General features: G+C 53.6%; 11 protein-coding genes across 11 annotated transcripts; 7 read left to right on the top strand and 4 right to left on the bottom strand.

The window, feature by feature from the left end:
* Nucleotides 1-11: 11 nt before the first annotated feature.
* RHO25_006512 (uncharacterized protein) lies at nt 12-1458 on the bottom strand (the record flags this gene model as incomplete). The annotated part of the gene is made up of 2 exons (XM_023597334.2): nt 12-813; nt 866-1458. The coding sequence occupies 2 exons, from the start codon at nt 1456-1458 to the stop codon at nt 12-14; spliced, it is 1395 nt and encodes a 464-aa protein (XP_023452028.1).
* A 487-nt stretch (nt 1459-1945) lies between these two features.
* Nucleotides 1946-3157, top strand: RHO25_006511 (uncharacterized protein; the record flags this gene model as incomplete). The annotated part of the gene is made up of 1 exon (XM_023597333.2): nt 1946-3157. One exon carries the CDS (start codon nt 1946-1948, stop codon nt 3155-3157), a length of 1212 nt encoding a protein of 403 aa, XP_023452458.2.
* Nucleotides 3158-3613: 456 nt separating this feature from the next.
* RHO25_006510 (uncharacterized protein) lies at nt 3614-5275 on the bottom strand (the record flags this gene model as incomplete). Its single annotated transcript, XM_023597332.2, has 1 exon — nt 3614-5275. The coding sequence occupies one exon, from the start codon at nt 5273-5275 to the stop codon at nt 3614-3616; it is 1662 nt and encodes a 553-aa protein (XP_023452033.1).
* Nucleotides 5276-5670: 395 nt separating this feature from the next.
* On the bottom strand, nt 5671-6726 carry RHO25_006509 (uncharacterized protein; the record flags this gene model as incomplete). The annotated part of the gene is made up of 1 exon (XM_023597331.2): nt 5671-6726. One exon carries the CDS (start codon nt 6724-6726, stop codon nt 5671-5673), a length of 1056 nt encoding a protein of 351 aa, XP_023452031.1.
* A 721-nt stretch (nt 6727-7447) lies between these two features.
* On the top strand, nt 7448-7849 carry RHO25_006508 (uncharacterized protein; the record flags this gene model as incomplete). Its single annotated transcript, XM_023597330.2, has 2 exons — nt 7448-7582; nt 7661-7849. The coding sequence occupies 2 exons, from the start codon at nt 7448-7450 to the stop codon at nt 7847-7849; spliced, it is 324 nt and encodes a 107-aa protein (XP_023452032.1).
* A 240-nt stretch (nt 7850-8089) lies between these two features.
* On the bottom strand, nt 8090-9703 carry RHO25_006507 (uncharacterized protein; the record flags this gene model as incomplete). The annotated part of the gene is made up of 1 exon (XM_023597329.2): nt 8090-9703. One exon carries the CDS (start codon nt 9701-9703, stop codon nt 8090-8092), a length of 1614 nt encoding a protein of 537 aa, XP_023452108.1.
* Nucleotides 9704-10225: 522 nt separating this feature from the next.
* On the top strand, nt 10226-11278 carry RHO25_006506 (uncharacterized protein; the record flags this gene model as incomplete). The annotated part of the gene is made up of 4 exons (XM_023597328.2): nt 10226-10942; nt 10993-11051; nt 11103-11167; nt 11223-11278. The coding sequence occupies 4 exons, from the start codon at nt 10226-10228 to the stop codon at nt 11276-11278; spliced, it is 897 nt and encodes a 298-aa protein (XP_023452107.1).
* A 1376-nt stretch (nt 11279-12654) lies between these two features.
* On the top strand, nt 12655-14949 carry RHO25_006505 (uncharacterized protein; the record flags this gene model as incomplete). The annotated part of the gene is made up of 2 exons (XM_023597327.2): nt 12655-12968; nt 13026-14949. The coding sequence occupies 2 exons, from the start codon at nt 12655-12657 to the stop codon at nt 14947-14949; spliced, it is 2238 nt and encodes a 745-aa protein (XP_023451912.1).
* Nucleotides 14950-17433: 2484 nt separating this feature from the next.
* On the top strand, nt 17434-19453 carry RHO25_006504 (uncharacterized protein; the record flags this gene model as incomplete). The annotated part of the gene is made up of 3 exons (XM_023597326.2): nt 17434-17607; nt 17672-17717; nt 17781-19453. 3 exons carry the CDS (start codon nt 17434-17436, stop codon nt 19451-19453), a joined length of 1893 nt encoding a protein of 630 aa, XP_023451911.1.
* Nucleotides 19454-19959: 506 nt separating this feature from the next.
* On the top strand, nt 19960-20828 carry RHO25_006503 (uncharacterized protein; the record flags this gene model as incomplete). Its single annotated transcript, XM_065602795.1, has 3 exons — nt 19960-19998; nt 20052-20286; nt 20539-20828. The coding sequence occupies 3 exons, from the start codon at nt 19960-19962 to the stop codon at nt 20826-20828; spliced, it is 564 nt and encodes a 187-aa protein (XP_065458867.1).
* A 605-nt stretch (nt 20829-21433) lies between these two features.
* RHO25_006502 (uncharacterized protein) lies at nt 21434-22264 on the top strand (the record flags this gene model as incomplete). The annotated part of the gene is made up of 2 exons (XM_023597325.2): nt 21434-21493; nt 21545-22264. The coding sequence occupies 2 exons, from the start codon at nt 21434-21436 to the stop codon at nt 22262-22264; spliced, it is 780 nt and encodes a 259-aa protein (XP_023451910.1).
* Between the last annotated feature and the right edge of the window lie 1504 nt (nt 22265-23768).

The raw sequence follows: 23768 nt of genomic DNA, 5'->3' as shown, positions 1-23768 counted from the left end.
AGGGACTCTCTTCATATCTTGTCATCCTGCAAAATTTCATCCAGATCGAACTCCACGTCCTCGCCTCCGATATCTCCAGCCAGTTTCCAGAACTTCGAAAGATGTCTCGTGCCAGAATCACAGATTACGGTGACGATTCTCTTTCCGCTTCCTTGCCACCCTTCTTGCTTTGCCAATTTCGCCGCTGCAACACAATTCACAGCGCTACTAGCGCCAACAAACAAACCTTCCTTTTCCACGAGCCATCTTGCCATTTTCATTGCCTGCTCGTCTGTCACTTTGACAGCGTCATCGATGAGATGCATGCCAGCGTTGAAATTGGTGGTCAGACGATTGATGCCTACGCCTTCAACGACTGAATCGACCTGATGGCGTCGTCGCGTACCTTCGGCCTCGGTTGGGGAGAACATGACGCCAAACTTGATCTTGTTGTAGAGACCTGATCCCTGAGGGTCTGCGAGGACGATTTTGAGCTCAGGAAGGAGCGGTTTGAGGGCCAGTGCGACACCTGCGATTGTGCCTCCAGTGCCTGCGCCAGCGATGAAAGCGTCGAGCTGGCCATTTGTCTGCTGATAGATTTCTGGTCCAGTCGAATTTTGGTGTGCAAGGTAATTGGCCGTGTTCTCGAACTGGTCTGCAAAGAAGCCACGGCCAGGTTTCGAGGGGTCATCTGTGTGCTCTTGTGCTCGGCGGCGAGCCATGTTGACGAATTGGCCTTGGTCGACGATCGATGCTGGTTTGACGCGCTCGACTATGGCGCCGAGTTTGAGCAGGAGGTCGGACTTCTCGACCGCCACGTCCGAGGGCATACAACTGTGAGAAACTTAGACTTTGTGTGCATCTACATGTTCGGCGTGCTACGTACATGTGTGCTTTGTATCCTCTGGCCCTCGCTACTGCTGCCAGTGAGATGCCAGTTGAGCCGACTGTGCCTTCATAAATCGTATCTCCGCGATCAGGTTCAAGCAAGCCGGCTTCTTCGGCATGAGTGATCATCGATAGAGCAACCCTGTCTTTCGGGCTGTTGCCCGCACCATTGAGTAATTCCGCTTTTGCAAGAATTTCACATCCTGTCGCTTCGCTAAGAGACTTGAGCTTGATGAGTGGAGTATTACCGATGAGGCCCTCCACGCCCACACTGATTTCCTCTTGTGCCGTGATCGCATCTGATTGGGACCATCGGGTATCTAGATTGGCAGCAGCCGGTGCGAGAGATTTCCTTTTGGTGTGATCTTCGAGGCGAACATAATCTGCCTGTCCTGGCCGTGGATGGTGTTGCTGTTGTCCTCTCACCTGTCGTACGCGCCTTTGAAAAGCATGTTCGAGATCGGGGTAAAAGTCCTTGAATCCTAAAGTTACGATGATGCCCAGCAGAAAACCGCCCGTCGCTGTCAACTTCTGTCTATTATCGATTATGCTGTCCCACACCCGATGCCAGATGTCTACGAATAGCCCCATTGCTACAATTACGGAGAATGCATGCCGAAGGCCGATGGAAATGTAAGACTGCGGAAAGAATGGATGAGAGGCAAGCAGGAGAGACGTGACGATGAAGTTGATGATCTCGAGGAAGGTTTCGGGAAGTGGAGCTGGCGCGACCTCACCTCCGTCGCAACCTCCGCATTGGCAGACCCTCAGATGAGCTCCGCGACAGGGCATCACCTCAGAGTCGTCAATGGACTCACCAGCGGTCAACCGTCTCTTTCGCCAACTGGCCCGACACCACTTCTGCCATGATGCCAACAGATTTGTACAACGTGCCTTACCGAAAGGCTCAACATGCCACCGACGAGACATAGCCACGAGAGCTGCGAAAGTTAGCGAAAGCAACTGGCAGCAGAGGACCGATCACTTTCCCAGCGATAAGGCCGAGGAGTTCAAACGGTACCCGACAGTGACCTCAGATGCCTTGCGCGGCAGGCGGGAGCGACCACGGCGAGTGAAGATGTTAATGCGAGACTTCATCGAAGACAGCTTGTACAACCCACACTATGGCTACTTCAGCAAGAACGTCACCATCTTCTCACCCGGAGCTCCCTTCGAGTTTAGCAAAATACGAGACGATCCGGAGTTCTACAACCTGTTGGGGGAAAGATATACACAGTTCGAGGATAGACTGGACGAGAAAGAGCACAATGAAGCGCGACAATTATGGCATACACCAACAGAGTTGTTCAGGCCTTACTACGGAGAAGCAATTGCGCGGTATATGGTCGCGAACTACAAGTTGACCTTGTACCCTTACCATGATCTGGTGATATACGAGATGGGAGCTGGAAACGGTACACTCATGTTGAACATCCTGGACTACATTCGACATACAGATCCGGAAGTGTACGCGCGGACAAAGTTCAGAATCATCGAAGTTTCGACTGCACTCGCGCAATTACAGGGACAGAAACTCAAGTCCTCGGCTTCAGCACGAGGGCATCAGGACAAGGTTGAAATTATCAACAAATCCATGTTCGACTGGGATGTTTATGTGCCCACACCTTGCTTCTTCTTGGCCATGGAGGTATTCGATAACTTTGCGCACGATGTGATTCGATACGACCCTTTCACAGAGGAGGTCATGCAGGGCTCTGTGCTTATCGACAGCGAGGGCGACTTCTACGAGTTCTACAGCCGCACGCTGGATCCTGTCGCGGCTCGCTTCTTGCGAGTTCGAGATGCTGCATGTCAAGATCGACACTATGCACACCCCTTGAGCGGACCGAAGGCGTTGAGAAATCTGAAGCACCGCATGCCTTTTGCACCAAACTTGACATCCCCGGAATACATTCCCACACGACTGATGCAATTCTTCCAAATCCTGGCGAACAAATTCCCAGCACATCGTCTCATCACATCGGATTTCCACAGCCTGCCCCAAGCGACTGTTGGCTACAATGCGCCAGTCGTGCAGACACGGTATCAACGTCGAACAGTCCTCGTGCGAACACCACTTGTACAACAAGGATACTTCGATATTCTATTCCCAACAGATTTTGGCGTGATGGAAGATATATATAGAGCGATCACGGGAAGGTTGACGAAAGTCATGACGCATGAAGACTTCTTTCAACGCTGGGCATATGTCGAGGACACACAAATGCGGTCTGGCGAGAATGCATTGCTGAGCTGGTATAAGAATGCCAGTGTTATGGTCACCGTGTAGCGATGACTGTATATACGAAAGCGAACCTCATTGTACAATTCAACGCACGGCCTATGGCATCATGTTTCGCCCCTGCACATAGTCTTTCTTATGAAGGGTCATCATCGCTGCTGTTAGTACATTAATGTGCAGCCTCACGACTCGCCAAGCTAATAGTGGTCCCGGTCTGCCGGGTCAGACGACTGTGCTGCACTTGCTGGAAGTTCCAATCTCTGAAAGCGAAAAGCATGAAACTTGAGCGCGAGAACGTGCAAAATAGTACAATTAGCATCATCGATCGATACCGATTTCGGAAGCTACAGAGTATAATACACACTGCAACTATGTCTTCCAAAAAGGAACTGCAGACCTAAGCGCGTGCCATGACCTCCCGATTCGCAACCGCCTACCCTACATCTCATCCGCCATAACGCCAGTGAAATGCTGGACTACTTTTCTGTCGTACACAGCGGGCTTTTACGACCCCGAAGTCTTCGCGACACTTTCTCGCTTTCTCCGCCTTCTCTCCCTTGCTCTGGCGCGCAAAGCATCGGGAGTGGTCAACTCCTCTGGTAAAGCAAACTCCTGCTCGGGCAGATCCGGTACAGGATGTCCAAATGCTGTGACATTTCTCGTCGTCTGGCGTGACTTGCTCAATGCGGCGTCTCGTAAGTGACGTTTCGAGTAGAAGCTAGTGATGGGCACCTCGGGGCTAGGAGGCAATGGCGGCGGCATTGTGCGTATGAGACCGGGCGTAGACAGCGGCGTTGAAGCTTTTGAGGTTGCGGAGGTAGCGTTGTACATGGGTAATTTGCCTTTGGATTTCGACGAGGCTGATGCTTTTACGGCGTTGACTGTCTCCTGCTGAAGCTGTCTAGCTGCCGAGGCATTGAGGTCGCTGCTCGGTGGCTCGACACTGCTGGCAGTACTATCGCCTTCATCTGTAGCCGCATCTAGTCGTGCCTGGGCAGCCTCTTTCCGCATTCGGAGTCTCCTCTCTTGCTCCTTCCATTGCGCAAATTTGTCGATTAACGCCTGTACTTCGCTGATGAAATAGTCGCGTTTCTTTTGGTACCTCTTTGCTTCGCCGTCTGTGATACCGGTGATACCGAGTACTTTCAGCCAGTCGTGGCCCTGCAAGCCATCTAGCAGCCTTTCCAGTTGCACCTTCTCATGCATAGCGCGCTCGCGTTCGATGTTTCTAAGCTGTTTTTCTTTCCGTTCAGCGCGATTATGGGTTTTGAGGAAGTGTTCGTCTGTAAGAGGATCATCCGGCGTCTCGCTCAAAGTCTTGGCCAGAAAGTCGAGGTTTACACTCGGACTTGCGATTGTCATATGCGAAGCACTCCGTGAAGGTGTAGCTGGGGTTGTGGTGCCATTGGCCGATGCCTTTCGTGGAGTGCCTTTCTTTGACTTGGCCGGGGAGGGCTCGCCATCTTTCCTCTTAGCCGTATCTTCTGCAATGTACAACGAGGAATCCACTGTCAAGAAGTCCTCTTCCTCGGTAGGCGCATCGAACATGACATCTTCGTAGTTGGCAAAGTATACTGCCAGCTCGCTCTTCAGCCGGGGTCCTTCATCCTGGCTCCGCAGTGACCGCCGATCCTCTTTCTTTCTCTTCTCCGGAGCGGTTTGTACTGGCTGTGCCGTTGGTGGTGCAGTCGCAGGCGCAGGCGATGGCGTCACGCGCTTCGGCATCCGGTCAGGAGTGGGTGGCCGCGACAGTTCATCCTCATCGACGTTCAGCGCGGTGGTAACTCCATTAATCGTTTGACGCAGCTGAGAATGTGGTGCGGCACGCGTAATGATAGCGGGCGGCTTGGGTTGAGCGCCGAAGCCAAACGACTCCAGCCTATGGTTGTTCGTGGTCCTGATGCTCAACTTCCTCTTCTTCTTCGCTGGTTGTCCTGGCAGCTCTTCATCTTTGGCAGGTGCCACATGACTGCCGTTGGCCGGGACGCCAAAGGTGCGCGGCAGGACTTGGATCGTGTCGGGCGAGTCGGGGCGCGGTGGTTCGTGGGCGTCGGCGATGCGGTGGTGGTGGTGTTGGAGGGGGTGATGCGGCCGTGGCGCGTGATGAGGAGCGTGAACAGCGACAGCGTGACCGCCGGGCGCTCGTTCGCGCGATTGAACTGGCATCGCCGTGCGATACAATCATTGCGCTGCCGTCCTGCACGGAGGTGGTGTCGTCGCTGGCATGGACGCGTTGCGCTCGCCGTTACCGAATCTCCTCTCTCACGCGGTTTTGCCCTTGCGACCGTTCGTCCCAAGACAAGCCGACGACACGAACCTTCAAACTTGCGACTCCTTTTTCCAATGCAAAACACCACCGGAATGGCAATCTCACGGAAACAGCACCACAACTCTGCATATGATGCATAACATAGCACTGGACAGTATCTTGAACGCATTGCTTTTGGGCTTCTATCGACCAGCTTGCTTGTTTGCTGTCTTCACCAAAGTGTTTGTATACGCACGTCTTTTTTCATCTCTTCGTAGCATCATTGCACTTCTTTCGTAGAACTGCATGAGGCCTACTTCATGAACTTACTAGCCAGGTTCATCAGGCCTCCAAGACCACCACCGCCGCTGGACGAGCCACCTCCCGATCCACCCATTTCGCTCTTCATGTACATCTTGAGCGCCATCTTGGCTGCACTCTCGACTGCACTCTGCTTGTCCCCGCTCTGCACATTGCCTTGTGCACTCTGTTGATCAAACAACTTGGCAGCTTGACCCATGGCCATGCCAATGAAAGCGTTCTGGCCGCCACCACTGCTGCCATGTCCGGACGAGGAACCGCCCTGGTTGAACATCTTCAGAGCTTGCATGGCAGCTGCACCGCCAATGCCCCCTGCTGTAGCTTGACCGCCGGATCCTCCTTCATTGCCATAGTACTGCTTGTGCTGCCGGACAGCATCTTCCTCATCGATGTCCTCTTCCTGGATCTTATTCTTGTTTCCGGAGAGAGCACCAAGGACAGTGCTGAAGAGGCTCGAGTCTCCGCTGTCGCCGGCGTGCTGACGGGCTTCGTGCTCGGCGCCAGATAAGTCATCAGAACCTCCTCCGTATGCGCCTCCACCTCCGTACGAGGTACCGCTGGACTGGCCGTGGCCCTGGCCATAGCGCTGGCCCTCAGAGTAGGAACCCTCTTGACGTCCATGGTCAGATTGGTGACCAAAGCCTTGCTCTTGACGTCCTTCCTGGCGGCCACCATACGAGTCGTTTCCGTAACCGCCTTCTTGTCGACCACCAGAGCCATACTCGTCGCGGCCTCCGTCATATCGACCCCCTTCCTGGCGACCTCCACCGTACGAATCATTGCCGTATCCGCCCTCCTGGCGACCTCCATAGCCTCCGCCCTCTTGTCGTCCGCCCCCATACTCGTCTCGTCCCCCGTATCCACCGCCTTCTTGCCTACCTCCTCCATATTCACCACCTCCCTGTCTACCACCTCCGTATCCTCCTTCTTGTCTTCCAGATCCGTATTCGTCACGTCCGCCTCCATAGCCGCCCTCCCCACGACGCTCATCTCGACGTCCATAGTCATCCCCGCCACCACCTCCTCCGTAGTACTCGTTTGAGGCCATGTTGACTGGGACAAGTTGTCAGTGAACCTTGAAATGCCGACTGAGTTTCGTTCTCGCTAACCTGATGCAAAATCGTTGATCGGATTGTTGGTTTGTGATTAGAGGCCTTACAGAGTGATGGTGATCGAAGGAAGGACTTCACAACAGAGGTTCACAGTCCAATCCTGTCAATAGCTCCTACCTAGCTTGCGTGTCGCCAACAGAGCATGCCTCAATGTTTCACCGACTGAGCTTGTTACGTCAGCGGGGCAGCGTTCCAGAACACATCATGGTGGGGTCACGAACGCGTTACACGTTCACTTGATCTTGCACTGCTGAACTCAAAAACAGGGAAATGCATGTGGCACAGCAGGCGAGATGTGTGTGAAAGATAACATCATGTCTTCAGGGGTGGATCAAGAGGTAGGGCGGATGACGAAGGTGTATCGAAAGCAATATACAAGCAATTCAGTGTCTCGTCACCCAAATTCAACCCCATCTGATGTTCAAGACTGCGAAGAGCGAAGTGCACCTGCTAAATACAAAGAATCACATGCAAGATGTACGCGTAGGAGCGACCGTTTGCAACCGCAACACTTTCGGACCGGCAGCCGTGAATACATCACCAACTGACACAAGCAAACAAGAACATAATTCACCAAGACCACACCCACTCTCCAAAACTCACAACACTCTACCTTTGAACTTGGAAGACAGGACCTAAGCTTCCCAAAACACAACCATGTCCTCACTCACCATCATATCGGCCGCGATCCTTGTCCTCATCGCCATCTTCGCAGCCTACGTCTACCTAGTCGGCATCCCACCCGAACTCAAACGCGACTTGGAGAGAAAAGCACTGCGAACAATGGGTGAAGTAAGTCTCGCGAGCCATTTTCCCTCCACAAATTCCACATGTCAATTATTACCAATTGCTAACGCGTCTGATCTGCAGAACAAAGCCTCGCATCTCTTCCAAAGCCAACTGGACAGAGTGCCCGATGGGCCAGCGGGGGATGTGAAAGAGTTCAAGGATGTGAAGAAAGGGTTGGGGAGTTTGGGAGGAGAGGCGTTGAAGAATCCGCTTGGTGAGACATTGGGTGAGACGGGAGATGAGACGACGAGGCCAGTTACGGGGAGGTAGCTGGAGACGATGAAAGACAACTAGCAGGGCGAGAGACGGAAGATGCGAAGCAGGCTTATTTGGTTACGAGACCAGAGATCTGATTGCCTCGGACGGAGAGCAGGCTCACAGCGAGGTCTGTCAAGTCCGACCCAATCGTGAGCGTCATTCATATACTGTATTGCCAAGGGGTATCTAGTAGGACTCGTAACCATACCGTTTCATTCCAATCATACCATCTCATTGCGGATCTGTGTCGCATCAGGCCCCTTCTCCACCTCTCCCTCTTACCTTCATCCACCCGCTGGCTTGCTTCTTCTTCTGACTCTCATCCGCAGCAGAAGAGCTTCTGTCCTCTTCAGCACCATCATGCGCCGCAACAGTCATGACACTCATTGCAGGATGTCGAGACTCAAAGGGGCGCCGAGAGCCACCAACTAGTACAGGTGCATCGCCAGCACTCTCATCGTCCCATTCTTCCATCTCGACCACATCCCATTCGGCGCGAGAAACCTCGTTGTAGAGATGGCTGCGCAACTTGTCCGCAAGACGGGTAGATGACGCCAGTCGCCAGTTCTTCATGAGTTCGGAGGCTTCGGCTGCAAAGAGGTTGTGCGCAGCTGAAGTGTGCGAGAAGACCCCAAGATGAGTGACACTCTGTTGTTGTGCGTCTTTGGCCGATGTCGCTGTCACTCTGCTCGATGTGCCAGTCGTCTGTCGGTCGAGAGCTGGCCGTGGCTGGTGCTTGCGATGTTGCGTGAGCAGTAGCTGATACAGATTCTTGCCGACAGCGCAGATGTCATCGAATCCATTGATGGCATCGACACCTTGCGACTTGCACAGCCATGCAACGTTGTAAGCGAGCATCGTGATGCCTTCAATGTACAGTCCGTAAGCCTTGGGGTCCTCCTTAAGCAGTTGAGCGAGAGGTTTCTCGAGCCAGAGAGGGCGAGGGCGTGGCAAATTGTGTTCGATGATGCGAGATGCCGCAGGACTTGAAGACTGACTGGAAGACAGCCCAGGAAAGACGATGTCGCTATGCTTATAGCTTGACTTCTCTGGCATGACAGCAGCGCGAGGGAACCTCTCGTGAGGAAGTAGGATCTCTCCTGGCAAACGCACTCCCAGATAATTCGCGCAGAGGTTCAGCAGACGTGCAACGTTCTCGAAGCTCTCCGAGACCAGGTCGTGTGGTTCTGCAATAGTTCTCCCGCCGACTAAGGGCGCCTTCGCTGCAGGCTGTGTTCTGATGTTGAGCTCTCGCAAGTCTGGCACAACAATACTGCCCAGGACGTATTCAGACCTTCCATCTCCACCTTTGCGTCGATGAAAGCTCATCGCCAACGCAGCTTCGCGACACAGCAAGAGTCGAGCATCGACAATCCTACTGCGCACTTTCTCAAGCCTTTGAGATGCCTTCTTGGTAGTCGATACCACTGGTTCCGTAGCTCGAGGCTTTGCTCTTTCAAATTCGTCTTTCTCTACCGCAAGCGCCTTACGTCGGTTGGCAGCATCCTCTTTCTGTGTTGCGATATGCTGTTTGAACTGCTCGAGGTCGCGCTTCAGATCGGCGGCCTTGTCCACGATGCTGTTGATCCGCAGCTCAGCGGCCGTCGTTTGTGCTTGTGAGCGCTCCAGCCCATGCTTTCTCATACCAGTAGTGATAGCGTCGAGGTCGGCATCTTCAGGCAAGGCTGCCAGCACTCCATCATTGCCCGGTCGCACTACTGCCTCTGCTTGTGCACGATGTTTTTCCTGATCGATCAATGCGGCGGCCTGCTTGAGGCGTCCATCGTATAGAGAGACTTGCGCACAACTAGCACACAGAGGCTTGCGGCGTTCTCCAAAAGGGCGAGAGCATATGTCACAATCCATTTCAGCGTGCGCTCGCTGCGGCGACGGCTACTAATCGGTCGAGGAACAGCGGGAAGCGATGTCTGATCATGTTGATGATCGTTGGGAGGAGGGATTTATCGCTCAGGGATCGATCTATGCTTTCGACATGATTTCTGGAAGCGTGGTGTGGTGATGAGAAAGATCGGGTCACCACACGTGCGTGAATGTTGTAGATCTGGATCGCGAGTTGAGGTCATCTTCCGCCGCGTCCGCGTGATCGCGCGAGGCCGGACCGTGCGTTGCTTTGGGCAAGATGGGGATGGAGTTGATGATGATGCGCTACAACTGATAAATGAGAGCCTCTGTATCTTTGAACACAAAACTACAGCCAACGGTACATCGTACATGCGGCCTCCAATGCTATTATGCGGTAACGCGCTCGCCGTCACCCATCGCAGCTGCCAATCCTATTCAAGCATCACGTGATAGCGCGCTTGGAAGTCGCGTCACACCAAGTCTCGCGCTTGCCATCGCTTTGCCGATCACTTCTTCGACCTTGCCATGCTACCATCGACATATCTCTCACCTGAGTCTCAGGGAAACCCTGACACGACTTCGAACCAGCCCTCGTCGCCGCTGAGCTCGCTTGGAAGCTCACCGTCCTCACCGACGCAGAGAGAGATGGAGGCAAGTAGGACAGACATCGCTTCGAGTGAAGCCATGCCTCCGCCGGCAAAGCCAGATGCTGCATCGAAGTCCGCGAACGCGTCTTCAAAGCGCTCGCATGACAAAATGAACGAGCGAGCAGAGCGTGCCTCCAGTAGGCAAGATGATGCTGAATCCGACACAACCAAAGGGTCTACCCGCGGCAAGAACCGTGCAAATAGCACTGATACGGTGAACACTGTCACAAACGTCTCACAGGATGAAGGCCCGTCATTGCGGGAAACAGATATGAATACTGAAGGCTTGTCCCAACGGCCACCTCAGTCAGCTCAAGCACCAGGCACTCCACAGCCAAAACAAAAGGCAAAGCCACAACCGAAAAAGTCCAAGTCGAAGAAAACTCCAAAGCCTGTACAAGATCAGCCAGTCACCGAGGATGAGGCAGAGAACGACATCGACTCTTCCGTGGACGATGAGGACGCGTCTGAACTTCCTGACCAGCCAATCGAAGGGTTCGACTGGGAAGGTCTCATCTATGAGTACCATAAGAAGACTACTGCCCTGGAACAGCGCGAGAGCGAGATTATGGGTGGTTGTCGCCAGCTCATGGATGTGAGTAGCATGTCTGAACGATCAAAAGAGCAGAACTGATGCTCTCCCAGTTCTTTGAGGCCTGGGCAGTCGTGGGCAGCAGGAAGGAGACAGCTCGCAGCTTCAAGCGGTGAGCAGTTTGCTTCCCCATCGTTGCCTTACCACTGACGATTTGTTGCAGACTCAAGACGCAGATGGCCTATGTTGAGCGTGAAGAATATGACCTGGACCAGAAGCGACTGCACTGTGAGTGCAACGATAGCATGCTCCTCTCTGTTGCCGTGGCTAACGTCCATGCTAGACATCCAAGTGGTTAACGCCTTCAAGAGTGCGTTACAGCTCCTTGCAAATCAGTGATCGGTTGGTGACTTTTTCCCAGCTGTCGGCGTTCTTCTGAATAAGCCTGACTGGCACCAGAGTATCGTACCGACGCGTCGACGAATCTCACGCCTGAGCACATCGCTCGACCAGCAAGCTTCGGGCATCACCACTCATTCAAGAGATCCTCCAGCTCCCGTGCTGCAGTTCTGGGAATCGGCGCCATCCATTGCTGACGATATCGATATGAAGAAATATCATATCACGGACTTTCACGCATCGCGTTGCGTGGTTCTGTGAAGGCAAGACCTGGCGCATCCACGTGTGCTGTTGTATTTATTTGCATGATACCCATTTGCTTTTCGAACGAGCACTGGCTTCGACGATCTCGCCAGCATGTGCCGAGGCACCCTATGATTAGTTTATCATCGTATACAGTATGACATCAAAGCATTGTGTGCGGTCATCTCAACATTGTTCTGCTCGTCCTTAGAGCCACATTTGAGACGGTGCAGCCCCAAGATCATTCGAGAATCCCTTCCTTCACCTCGTGCGCGAGGAGGACGCTCAATCATAAGAAACTCCATGGCCATGGACATCCAGCAGTCTGTCGACTTGTCATCCGGTATCCGGTTGGACTCCGAGTGCTTGTGTATTCAGGAGAAAGCTTGATGTACTACTTTCCTGCTTGTCAATGTGGGAGAAATGGGAGCTCTTGCTGAGACTTTGGTCAGTGTTGCACTTCGGCTTTGCACATGAGGCCTTCACGCTGATGATCGATATGACGACGCTACTCAACGACGATGAAGACAGTTGGTCGGGTTTGGGTAGATTTGGTGGTCTGGGCGTGAAACTGGGCGCAGATCTAGTTAGCGGCAGAGGCTTCCGAAAGTTTGGGTTGCGTGACAGGGTCTCGACTGTTTGCGCGTCGAGGGAATCAAGTTTGTCGTGATGCGCGTGGACGTATCACGACGCTCAGACTGTTCGCAGCCACGGCGCGATATGACAGGATGGTGAGAGATGAACGCGTCGTTCCTGCGTCGCTCTCGCGTCTGTCTGCAGGGCCCGAAGAAACGGCAAGCGTCGTGCTGTGCTTGGGCGATTCTACTGCGAGGAAAAGGGCAGATTAATTTACCTTGAACCTTGTCAAATATCCCTCCCCGCGCGCATGCGTTTGTCATGGCCCGATCGACGACCTCGAGGCGACTATAGCAGCAACACCGATCTCGCCGTCGAGTATCTTGCGCCGCTGCTGCTCCAGTACGGGACATGTTGCGCGCGCTGCTGCAGACGCTCGTGGCATAGCAACAACCTTCTCCACACGCAGGCGAGCGACGCCACCTAACCCCAGCCAGTGACCGCGACGTGCAGCTGCGCCTGTCGGATCTCCCGCCGGAACGTCAATAATAATCAACATGGCACTGCAAACACCGCGCAGTGGCCTGCAGCGCCCGTCCTTCGGCACCGCGTCCTCGCCCTCGCTGCGCGCCTCCGCCCAAGCTGCCTCGCGAAAGGCCAGTCTGCAAGCCCTCAACGGACACAAGAGCGTCACCCCCGTCAGGATGGACGGCGAAGGCCTGGAGGTCGGCGATGTCGTCAACGTGCCCGGCGACATGTTCGGCATCGTCAAATTCGTGGGCAGCGTGCGCGGGAAGAATGGCACATTCGTGGGCGTTGAGCTGGACAAGGACTTTGCGGCGCGGGGCAAGAACGATGGCGACGTGGATGGGTAGGGTCGTTCACAGAGGGCACAGGAGGGTGAACATCTGACTGACACCTTGTCTAGGACACAGTACTTCCGCACCTCCGTCCCCGGCGCTGGTATTTTCCTGCCTGTACACCGCGCCGAGAAACGACAGTCGCCTGGTTCCTTCCCCTCCACGCCCCTCACCCCTACCTACAGCACTGGCATGAATGGCGGCGCCGCTCCCAAATTCTCGCAGTCGCTCGGTCCTGGCGCCAGGCCACATAGCCCGCAGTTCAAGCCTAGGAGGCCATCTCTGCCGCGGCCAGAGTCACCACTGCGGAGGCAGACGCCCAATCTACAGCCCACCCCTGCGCGCAACCCGCTTGCGAGCAGCACGAGGGGTACCCGAACAGCCACGACACCAGGAAAGCCGAACCTGAAAGCTTCTACATCCGGACGAACGTCCAATGCCGTGCCCACTCCACGACCATATTCGCGGACTGGGTCACGACTCGGCCACAGACCTGATGACATTCAAGAGGAGAGAACACCAGTCGGAGTTGCTAGAACCGCAGATCGTAGGAATGGCAGCCAAAGCTCCACCAAGTCCTTCTCACAGCCTCTACGCGCATCATCACGGATGGGTGGAGCAACGGACGAGGAACTACACAGGCTGCGAGCGGAGCTTGCAGAGCGGGATAAGAGACTGGCCGAGCAAGCGGCAAATCTGGCAGACATGGAGGCCAGTGTGAAGGAACTATCAGGACTCTTGCCTACAGAAGGCCAACTAGACCGCAAGCCCTCTTTTATCCGCGACGAAGACGATGCCAGCACCGCACAACTCCGGCAGATGCTGAGGGAAAAGAACGAGAAGATCCAAATCCTGACGGCAGAGTTTGATGCCCACAGAGCCGACTTCCGCAGTACCCTGGACTCACTGGAAATGGCGAGCTCAGAGACGGAGCGCGTTTATGAAGAGCAGAAACAGGATCTGATCGCTCAGGTCCAGGAACTGTCACAGCGGTTGGGAGAGCTCGAAGACTTGAATCAGAGCAAGAAGGAGTTCGACGAGGTAGCAAGGCAGCTTAAGCAGCTGGAAGATTTTGTGCAAGAACTCGAAGAAGGCCTGGAAGACGCGAGGAGAGGTGAAGCTGAGGCGAGAGGAGAGGTCGAGTTTCTGCGGGGAGAAGTGGAAAGAGGCAGGTCGGAATTGAAGCGAGAGAGGGAGAAGGCTGCTTCTGCCATGGCCTCGAATGGCGGGGGCATCTCGCCGAAAGAATTGGAACAGAAAGAAGATGAGATCCGAGGACTAAAGGCAATCATCCACTCCTTTTCGACCAGCCCGGACTCTAGCAAAAGCATCACGGGACTGGACGAAGTCAACAAACTGCGAGCTGCACTCGATGAGAGCCACAAAGAAAAGGAGACTCTCGAGCAGGAACTGGAGCAGCTGCGTCGGGACAGCGCTCTCACTAATGGCCATGCACGGAATGAGAGCGAAATGACAGCCACTCCGGATCAAGCTCCCTATGCGCGCTCGCGCAGCGACACAGTCAAGCAAACGTTTGCCGAGCACGCCAAACGCACAATAGCAGCCACCAACGGCGATATCGACAGCGGAAGTAAGCCTTCCGACAGCTCGTCCGCCGCTGTGTACTGCGAAATGTGTGAGTCTGCCGACCACGACACGTTGGATTGTAACCACTTCCAGTCGCATCCTGATTCCACCAACACCGACGCTTCGGGTGACCACCCTCCGGATTCGGACGAGGACTATTCGGCGTCGTTCAAGCATGCGAGACATCCTAGTGCTGCTCCCGCACCATTGTCTTTGGGGGCATTTGGGAAGAATTCGAGCAAGGAGAATATGGATCCGCTGGTGGAGAAGGCTGGAGAAGAGGAGAATGGGAAAGTGGCGAAGGAGGGCGAGAAGAAAAAGAGCGAAGGTGATGAGGAGAAATGGTGTGCGCTCTGTGAAAAGGATGGGCATTTAGCCTACGAGTGTCCGGATGAGCAGTATTAGCTGAGTGCATGTCACGCAGGGTTGGATCTGTGACTCAAGCAAGTGTTCTTCGCTGAAAATGGGCGCTGGCGGTGCGAGTCGCGACTTTTGGAGCGGACAAGGCAGGGAGAGATATGAAATCTGAGGATCATAATGACTTGCGTTTTGGAGCGAGCAAGCGTCTTTTTGGTGGACTCAGCGAAAGACATTTTGTTGCTACCTGCGTGCCACGATGGGTATAAAGATCTCGTGCTGTGCTGTGGCTTGTTGGCTGTGCCAATTTTCTTTCTCTTCTATGAGGCATACCGGTAATTCGATGTTTAGTAGGTTAATAATTAATGCTCTGAAAGGCCTACCTTGGTGTTCATTCTACTTGCTATCACTGATTCGGAGCCCTCGCAGGAGCAGTTTTGAATGGAGATGATTTTGGATATTCAACGAGGCTGCGCGATCAAGCGAGTGAAGTGGATTTTCCTCTCTTCGTTTCGGACATAATCGATGTGCGGACTTGTGCTCAGGTGGAGAAGCGCGGGGTGGTAATATATTTCGAGGTAAGTGTTGGATAATGATCCTTCTGCTTTCACAGCGGAGATGCACACTCCGGTCTGGTGTGATATGTGATCGGCGAGTAACGAGAGCATGGGACTTGTACTCAAGTATAGATCCTTGTGCGGAGTTGCCTTTTGTGTTTGTCAGTTGGAGAGTAGGGCTGGCTGCTTCAGCGCTCTGCAATGTAGATTGCCTTCAAGGCCTGTTAGGGCCAGCTACTTGTGGTTGCTGCATCTCGTGTTGAGACTGCTCTGGACCCGAATCACATATATATTGCCTCCTCGGCTGTAGCTCTGTTGAATTACCTTGTCAGGATGTGCATCGGCTGGCTCGCCTCGATGCTGAAGTCGCTCGCTTACCTGCTTTGCCGCTCCGGACATGTCAATCAATTATGCAGTATTGCATGCAGTAGCATCTCTCGCTGCAGAAGTAGTCTGTGAAGAAGAGCGACAGCTCCACTCTGTATCTCCTACCTCGGAGGGAAAATGCAAATTTCGCGCCCGGTGGTGTGAATACCAGCCTTCCTTCACATGCAATGACACAAGCTGGAGCTTGCGTGACGCCACTTGCTCGACACCGGTCGATGGCTCACAGCAACGAGATCTATACGAGGCAACGAGTGTCTGCGGTCAGACGTAGGCCCGAGCGGCATGAATCAGTCAGCGAGGCGTGTCGCGTGAGAAGAGCTCCGTCTGATGCAAGGTGCGACTCCGGCCAATGGTCCCCAATCCCGAGCGAAACCTCCATCTCGCGGGCCCGACAACGGTGAGATTGTCCTGGCATTGATCCTCATCCAGGTGGAATCGGTCTGTCGCATCCGAAAGGGCGGCGTCCGCGAGACTGGTATTTCGCTTGTGGCAGGAAGCAAGGCGGACAGGTCGGAACGTTCCCCCATATGCGAACTGCATGGTGCAGGAAGCCGTACCGCTCCTGCGTTGTCACACAGCAGGAAAGGCCCCATCAAGTCGACCTCACCTCCTCTGCGCCCTGTACTCCCACATCCCTTCTCGAGCTTCTCATCATCGTCAGATGGGCATATGTTTGAAGTCCACAAGGTTTGCCTCTTCGGCAATACGTCCGGCACCAAGAAACGCGCTGCGCTGGCCAGTGGAGAGCTCCAAGCTCCAAAGCTTCATGGGCGAATACGGATCATGGTGTAGATGCGCTGTCGGTGAGGCCCACCAGCCGACTGGAACGTTTGTCACCGCTCATTGCCAATCTTTCATGTGTTGCTGCTGCTGGCGACGCTCCCGGGCCCCCGACGCGAGGAGTTGTGAGGGAATGGAACGACGGACCTCGGTTTCGCCCCCGGACGACAACAGTCGGAGCGCTGGTGAGTGAATTCGAGCTGTGCGCCCAGGAACTTTATGGGCATTTCGTGGCAGCTTGTGCCTATCGTCATCTAGAGTTGTCTGGGGGGTGCATGCAGGCGACGGCGGCCGCTCAGGACGAACGGATTTTGCCCGTGGCAGCGTTTTGCCGGTTGGAACCGCAATTTCGCAGTTCCCATTACCACATCGCAGCGCCCTATCGTGCCATGTCAAGAGCTCGTGTGACTGCATTCACCAGCATCTCACCGCTCTCATTCGCCTTTCATTCACGGGAAACAGAGAAAACACACATCCTGCGCACCCCAAGCTTCCTATAAACTTATCAGATGCAACAATAACCTTCGTCAGCCTTCTCATCCCACACTTGTACATCGTCCCAGTCCGTCCCGCCGGTACTCGTGGGGGAAAGCGTGGCATTCCACCTATTCGGGCCATTTCCATCAAGGTGTGATAGGCCGAGAGGGGCGGTCAAGCCCACCAGCTGCCTATTCAGACGCCCGCCCACCCACTACTTCCCCATTTCCGTTCGTAACATATCCTCCACGCGCTTCAACATCCCACGCAACACTGTCGCTCCCGTCCACACGATTAGACAACAGCAGCACGCCGCGGACCGATCGCTGCCATGGCGCCACCCGCTGCCATTGACTCTCTCCGCGTGGAGGCCTATGCGGACACCGACGCTACTGCCATACCCATACCCGATCGCCTGACGATAGAAAAAGTTGCAAAGCGGCGTGCCGCGTCCGGCACCCTCAAGGCCGGGGTCGCTGCCTCTGCCGACCTGAGTCGGTTCAAGGTACGGATCTGATAACGACGCCGCGCAGCCTTGTGGAGAGTGCCCAGCTGATTCCTTCGTCCAGGGTCGAACAAGCCACTTGCACAAGAGCCTCGCCAAAAGGTGGGATCGTGAGTAGTGTCTCTCATTCGAGCTGCTGCATGTATACAAGCGTGATCGCTAATTGTTATCAGATCGACTGACTCGTGAGACGACGACTAGAGGCGGCAGTTCATTGAAAGAAGCCGCTGCGTTTCTTGATACACCTGGATTAATATCTCTTGGCGGTGGTCTGCCTTCGTCCGAATACTTTCCATTCCAAGAACTCGACGTCAAAATCCCACGACCGTCCTATTTGGGGCAAGAACAAAATGGGCACGCAGAGACCGAGATCATCTCGATGGGAATGCACGACATGGCAGAGGGAAAGTCGGGATTCGATCTGGCGACCGCGTTGAACTACGGCCATGGCCATGGAGCACCTCAACTTCTGAGATGGCTCGTCGAGCATACTGAAATTGTGCACAATCCTCCTTACCAGGACTGGAGTTGTACCATGACTGTTGGATCTACTGCAGCTTGGGACATGACATTGAGGATGTTTTGCAGACCTGGCGATTTCATCATCACCGAGCAATATTCCTTCCCTGCAGCAATAGAGACTGCCATCCCAATGGGTGTACGATGCGCCGCAGTAGCCATGGATGCAGGTGGAATGCTTCCTTCGTCACTCGACGAAATGCTCTCAAATTGGGACTCAGTCAAACGTGGAGGCCCCAAGCCGTTCCTCATGTACACAGTACCGACTGGACAAAACCCTACTGGCTCGACACAATCTATTGAGCGAAGACGACAGATCTACGCCGTTTGCCAGAAACACGATCTTTACATCTTCGAGGATGAACCATACTACTTCCTACAAATGCAGCCTTATACCGGCCAAGATTCATCACCGGTACCGCCACCATCATCATACGCAGAATTTTTGACTTCGATCGTACCGTCGTTCCTTTCGATAGACGTTGATGGCCGTGTTATGCGCGCCGACTCTTTCAGCAAAGTGATCGCACCGGGTTCACGAACCGGCTGGATCACAGCATCCGAACAGATCTGCAATCGCTTCCGCACACACGCAGACGTTTGCACACAAGGGCCTTCTGGCTTCAGTCAGATCGTCCTCTTCAAGCTCCTCGATGAGACGTGGGGACACCAGGGCTACCTCGACTGGCTTATGCACATCCGCCTCGAATACACGAAACGACGAAATGTCATGATGGAAGCTTGCGAGCACTACCTTCCCAAAGACCTCGTCTCGTGGTCACCACCTACTGCTGGCATGTTCCATTGGCTACAGGTCGACTACAAGAAACACCCTGCCTACATCAACGGCACCAAGACGCTTGAGGAGATCGAACATGACATCTTCTTGGCATGTGTCCGACACGGCACATTGCTGATGAAGGGCGGGTGGTTCTGCGCCGACAAGATTGCCAGACGAGATACCATGTTCTTCCGCGCCACATATGCTGCTGCGCAGTTCGATAAGATCGACGAGGCGATTCGCAGATTTGGAAATGCTGTGAGGGATGAGTTCGGTCGATTGCCGATGACGAACGGGCATACCAACGGACACACTATTACCAATGGAGTCAATGGCCACGCGAACGGCCATGCTGTCATCAATGGCATAAACGGCCTTAAGAACGGGTATACGAACGGACACGGGACCGTTAATGGAGTCGATGGCTACACAAACGGACACGGGTTCACAAATGGAGTCAAGAGCCACGCCAACGGGTATACAAATGGCCACACCAACGGCTACGCCAATGGTTATACCAATGGTTATGCAAACGGCACACACTGATCGCACTTTGACCCTGCGAAGCATGCAAAGCGCTGTACACGAGTGGTGTACATAATGACTATGACGGTATGGGTGGCGCTACTGGAGTCCTTGGTTGAATATGATTTGGAATACCTCGGCGTTGGATTCTTTTCTACCTTGCTCTGTTGCAAATTTGAAACTGTTGTGTCGCGTTCAAGCGCTTGAAGTTAAGAATTTGTTTGGCATCTGGACCTTGAAGACTTAGGCATTCTGTGTCGATGATCGATTGGATAGCTACATTGAGGAATGGAATATGTTTCGATCACAAGGCTCCTATCTCACAGCGGAAACTTGGTTTGCAAAATTAGTGAACGGAGCTCAGTGAACTGAAAGTGAGTAACAAGGGTGCAGCTCGCGCTAATGCAGCTAGTCGTGCTTCTGGAGAGCAGATGTTTGCTCCATTCCCAAGACAACTTGGAAAGCTCGCCGAGCTTCGCACAGATTCATCAACACCGGATTTCAACACACCGTCACCAAAGATCGCCATGCCAGCCGACGACGGCCAGCAGGAAGCGGCGCTCGCGGTGAGTCCTTTCTTTGAGCGTTTGCACCTTCACACAACCTGACAGAGTGGCAGCTCGAGTCGTCACGGCCAGCTGCTCCGATGGCGGAATCGATGCCATCAATTGCTGCACCACGAGTCTTCGGAATTACGGAGCTGCTCGAGAACGTGCTAATCAACCTGCCCTTTGAGGATCTGTTTGTCCTGCAGCGCGTCGATAAGCACTTCAACAGCACGATCGCCGGCTCGAAGGCACTAAGGACTATCATGCACCTCGAGTTGCAAGATATCTCTGATGGACATATCGAACGTTGCATTTATCGATGGTCTTCTCCCTGCGACGAACTGGAAAGAATCCTGGAGAGAAGAGGGGCTCTCAGGACCGCCCTTCTAGGTATGGGGCATCAACACTTTGGTGCAGGTCTACTCTGTTTTCCGCAAGAGCTGTCAGTGAGACACATTTTCATGCGCATGGGATCTGAAGGAGATATCATAAGTTCAACAGCATCTTGGAAACGAATGCGGGCAGGAAGGAGGGGTTGCACTACTGCAGCTTTGCTAGAGCACAGATGTGGGTACGTCGTTCAGGATATCAAACTGGGAGAGAATGCCACACTGGGCGATATCTTGGAGAGCTTTCAAAAACGCGAACGCAACGGAAAGGTGCAGTGTCGGAAGCGACCGGGCGAGTGGCACCCTGCGACAAGCAAGAGCAATGAGCAAATGCATGCGGACGAAGCAAGGCCAGCGCCATCTCTGATCAATTCGGCGAAATTGGTGTGCGAGTGGCCTTCACTTGTGATGGTAGGGCTGCTATGCTTGGCCTATGGAGTTTGGCAACGGCACGCCTGATGCTACAGACCTGGAGAAGTCAGGCACGTATGCAATGGCCCTTGGCAGGTGACCTGGCATTCTGTAGTGGAACGATAAGTCAAGGTCACTCGTGGAAGAACAACATCTTTTGGTTCTCGACATGAGCTCAACATCACGGAGGTCACCAATTCCCTTGAAGGTGAGAGGCATCTCTTCTATGCACACCTGAGCCTGGGGAGATTCAGCTGAAGAGGCCATTCGAAAGTGCAATAACCTTCTCTCCACAGCGGTGCGCTCGATGTGATGGACCATGGCTACTCTGCTTCTGAACTGTCGCTCCGTTCGGGCGCCAAAGATTGGATAGCTGCATTGAGGAATGGAATGTTCTTTTTCATCACGGCCGATTGGTCTTCTCAATTTCAGTTGTAGCGTTAGTGAATGGAGTGGGACGCGATGGAGTGATACGCCAAGCATACGTGTCGCTGAAGGTGAATAGAACGTGAATATTGTGCCCGGTGCTCACGCTAGTACAGTCTACTAGTCTCACCACTAATCTCACCTTCATCAAGCAACTACTCGCTCGCTGAGCAATAATTCGCAGAACTTCTCAAACTTCGATAACGACAACAGCTCGAGTCGCAACAATGCGACCGCAAGAAGAAGGCATGGCAGTTGAAGGAGGCGAAAAAGAGGTGTCGCCCAATGTAAGTCTTTGCTGCCAGCGGTCGCACATACAGAATCTAACAAACCAGCAGCTCGAGCTCCCGATTCAGCCTACCACAATCGTGCCGGCCCCAGCTATCGCTGCACCACGTGTCTTTGGGATTACCGAACTACTCGAGATGATTCTCGTCAACTTGCCTTTGGAAGACCGCTTTGTCATGCAGCACGTCGACCAGCACTTCAACGCCACAATCGCTCGATCAAAGAAACTGAAGAGCATCATGCATCTCGAGTCGCAGAATATCCCAGGCGACCAGATCCCGTTATCACGCGAGCTTCTCGACTCCGAGGTTTACGAGCTCAATTCCAATATAGGCAAGGACACTGCACTGGAACACGCACTGCTCCAAGTCGGAATACGCCACAGACATCCCTATTTCAAGATTGGCAACCGTCTTGAAGTATGGAGCATCTTTGAATATGACCGTGAGCTCGCAGATGAGACTCCTGAGCCACAGCCATCGTGGACGCGTGTGCGCATAGGCAAGGGTGGCTTCCATCTCAGAGCTGCCAGTTTCCTGAGGTCGCCCGTCAAGATCCATGACACAGACCGACTCGGGGAAGACGCGACACTGGGAGATATCCTGGATCTTTTCGAGAAGCATCGGAAATGTGAACGACAGCGGGTTTGGGTCCCGGTCGGAGGGAGAGATAAGGCGGTACTGGAAGAGGATGAGGAAGCTGTGTTGAAGTTTGATCGGAGCATCGAATTCGACAAAATTACCCGTTCTCCTCTGCCTGGCACAAATTGACTGGAAGTTTGTGGTATAGTGGAACTGGAGAAGCGAGGCAGACGTCTCCTGGCTTGGATGTTGTCGGTTATGTCTGGCGATTCAAAGGTGCGGTGTTTGGTCGAGCTCGCCCAGGAAAATGGCTCATTTGCACGACTTGTCCTGAGTTACATCTAGTTATCAAATGAGCACTCTGGTGTCGAGCTGCAGAATTGTTTCGAGTGTCGTAGGGGAACTCATAGATCGCATCATACGTCAACTTGGTGGCCTTGCCTTTCGCAACTGAATATCGTCTTCAACACCACTCAAAACGCACTGTGCGCATTCCATCTCTTGCACAACGGTCGTCACTTCTCACCCACATGAACCACCAATCGACCCCAACACCTCATACAACCAAGCCACGGTTTCAATCGCAAGGGTCCGCCGTTCACGCAAGCAACGACAAGCGACGCCACACGCGGAAGAACCACAAAACTCTCCCCGACCCGGCTGACCACGAAAACCAAAACTCCTTTACATTACATGACGTTCGCTACCCTCTCACAATGCTTGCAAGCGGGCACGCTCTACGCACTTTAACAATGGCATTCATGAAGATCATTTCAGAGAACCCGAACGCGTTTCCATCGGAGTGCCCTCCGCTCCAATGAACCATGGCAGCCTGACTCGAATAGAGGATGCTACCCAGACTGGAAATAGATTGTAGCAGAAGTCGTGCCCATACATACATCTGTGACGAATTTCTGTAGAGACTCCTTGTACAGAGGCTGCCCATTCTTTTGTTCATTCCTTCTTGTATTGATTTCTCTCGTGATCGTTTTGCTGCCTTTTGGTTCCGTTCTTTTACTTTTGACAGACGCTACTGTTCGCCGAGACGTTAGAACTACCACTCTATCCCTTCACGCCAGCTCGACCGCTTTGCAAGGAGTCAGATCACATACACGAAAGACAAAGATGTCGGTACCATATTCCACGATGTATTTGACATCGCCAGGAAGCTCAAGTTCTGGGAGTGCAAGCACGGACATGGCCTCAAGTATGTTGCTTGTCTTGCACGGTTGGGCAGCTTGCTAATCAGCGTGAAACAGCTTGCTCTGATATCTCAAACACGAATGGCAGCAATTGCGGCGATGATGGGGTGAACAAACAGCAAAATCGAAATGCGGCCTCTGGAACTAGAAGTGGCGGATTGTTGGGCAAGGTGATAGTTTTATTGTTGGCGGCTTGGATAGTGCTTTAGCCGGATTCGCCTTTTCTTGAGTGGGCATCGACACGGCCGGATCTTGCACGGAGTGTGGGCTGCTCTTTCTGGCAGGAAGGAACAGGAACGCCGCGAGCACCCACCGCGCGTGAGGAGGAGATCGAATGCTTCTTCCGATCCTGCTTGGAAGGCTGGAACAACACTGGAGCTTTCCAGCTCGGAGTCTACCTGGAAGCCCTGCACCGCATTGCAGGTCCTCGTTCTGTGGAATATTGGTGTGAATAACATTTCAAATTGTAGTAGCATTGTGGGCGGCTTACC

This window comes from Cercospora beticola, chromosome 4 (genome assembly GCF_033473495.1).
Source record: "Cercospora beticola chromosome 4, complete sequence".
Classification (NCBI taxonomy): domain Eukaryota; kingdom Fungi; phylum Ascomycota; class Dothideomycetes; order Mycosphaerellales; family Mycosphaerellaceae; genus Cercospora; species Cercospora beticola.
The sequence above is the reverse complement of the archived record's forward strand: the minus strand, read 5'-3'. Positions and strand labels throughout refer to the sequence as shown.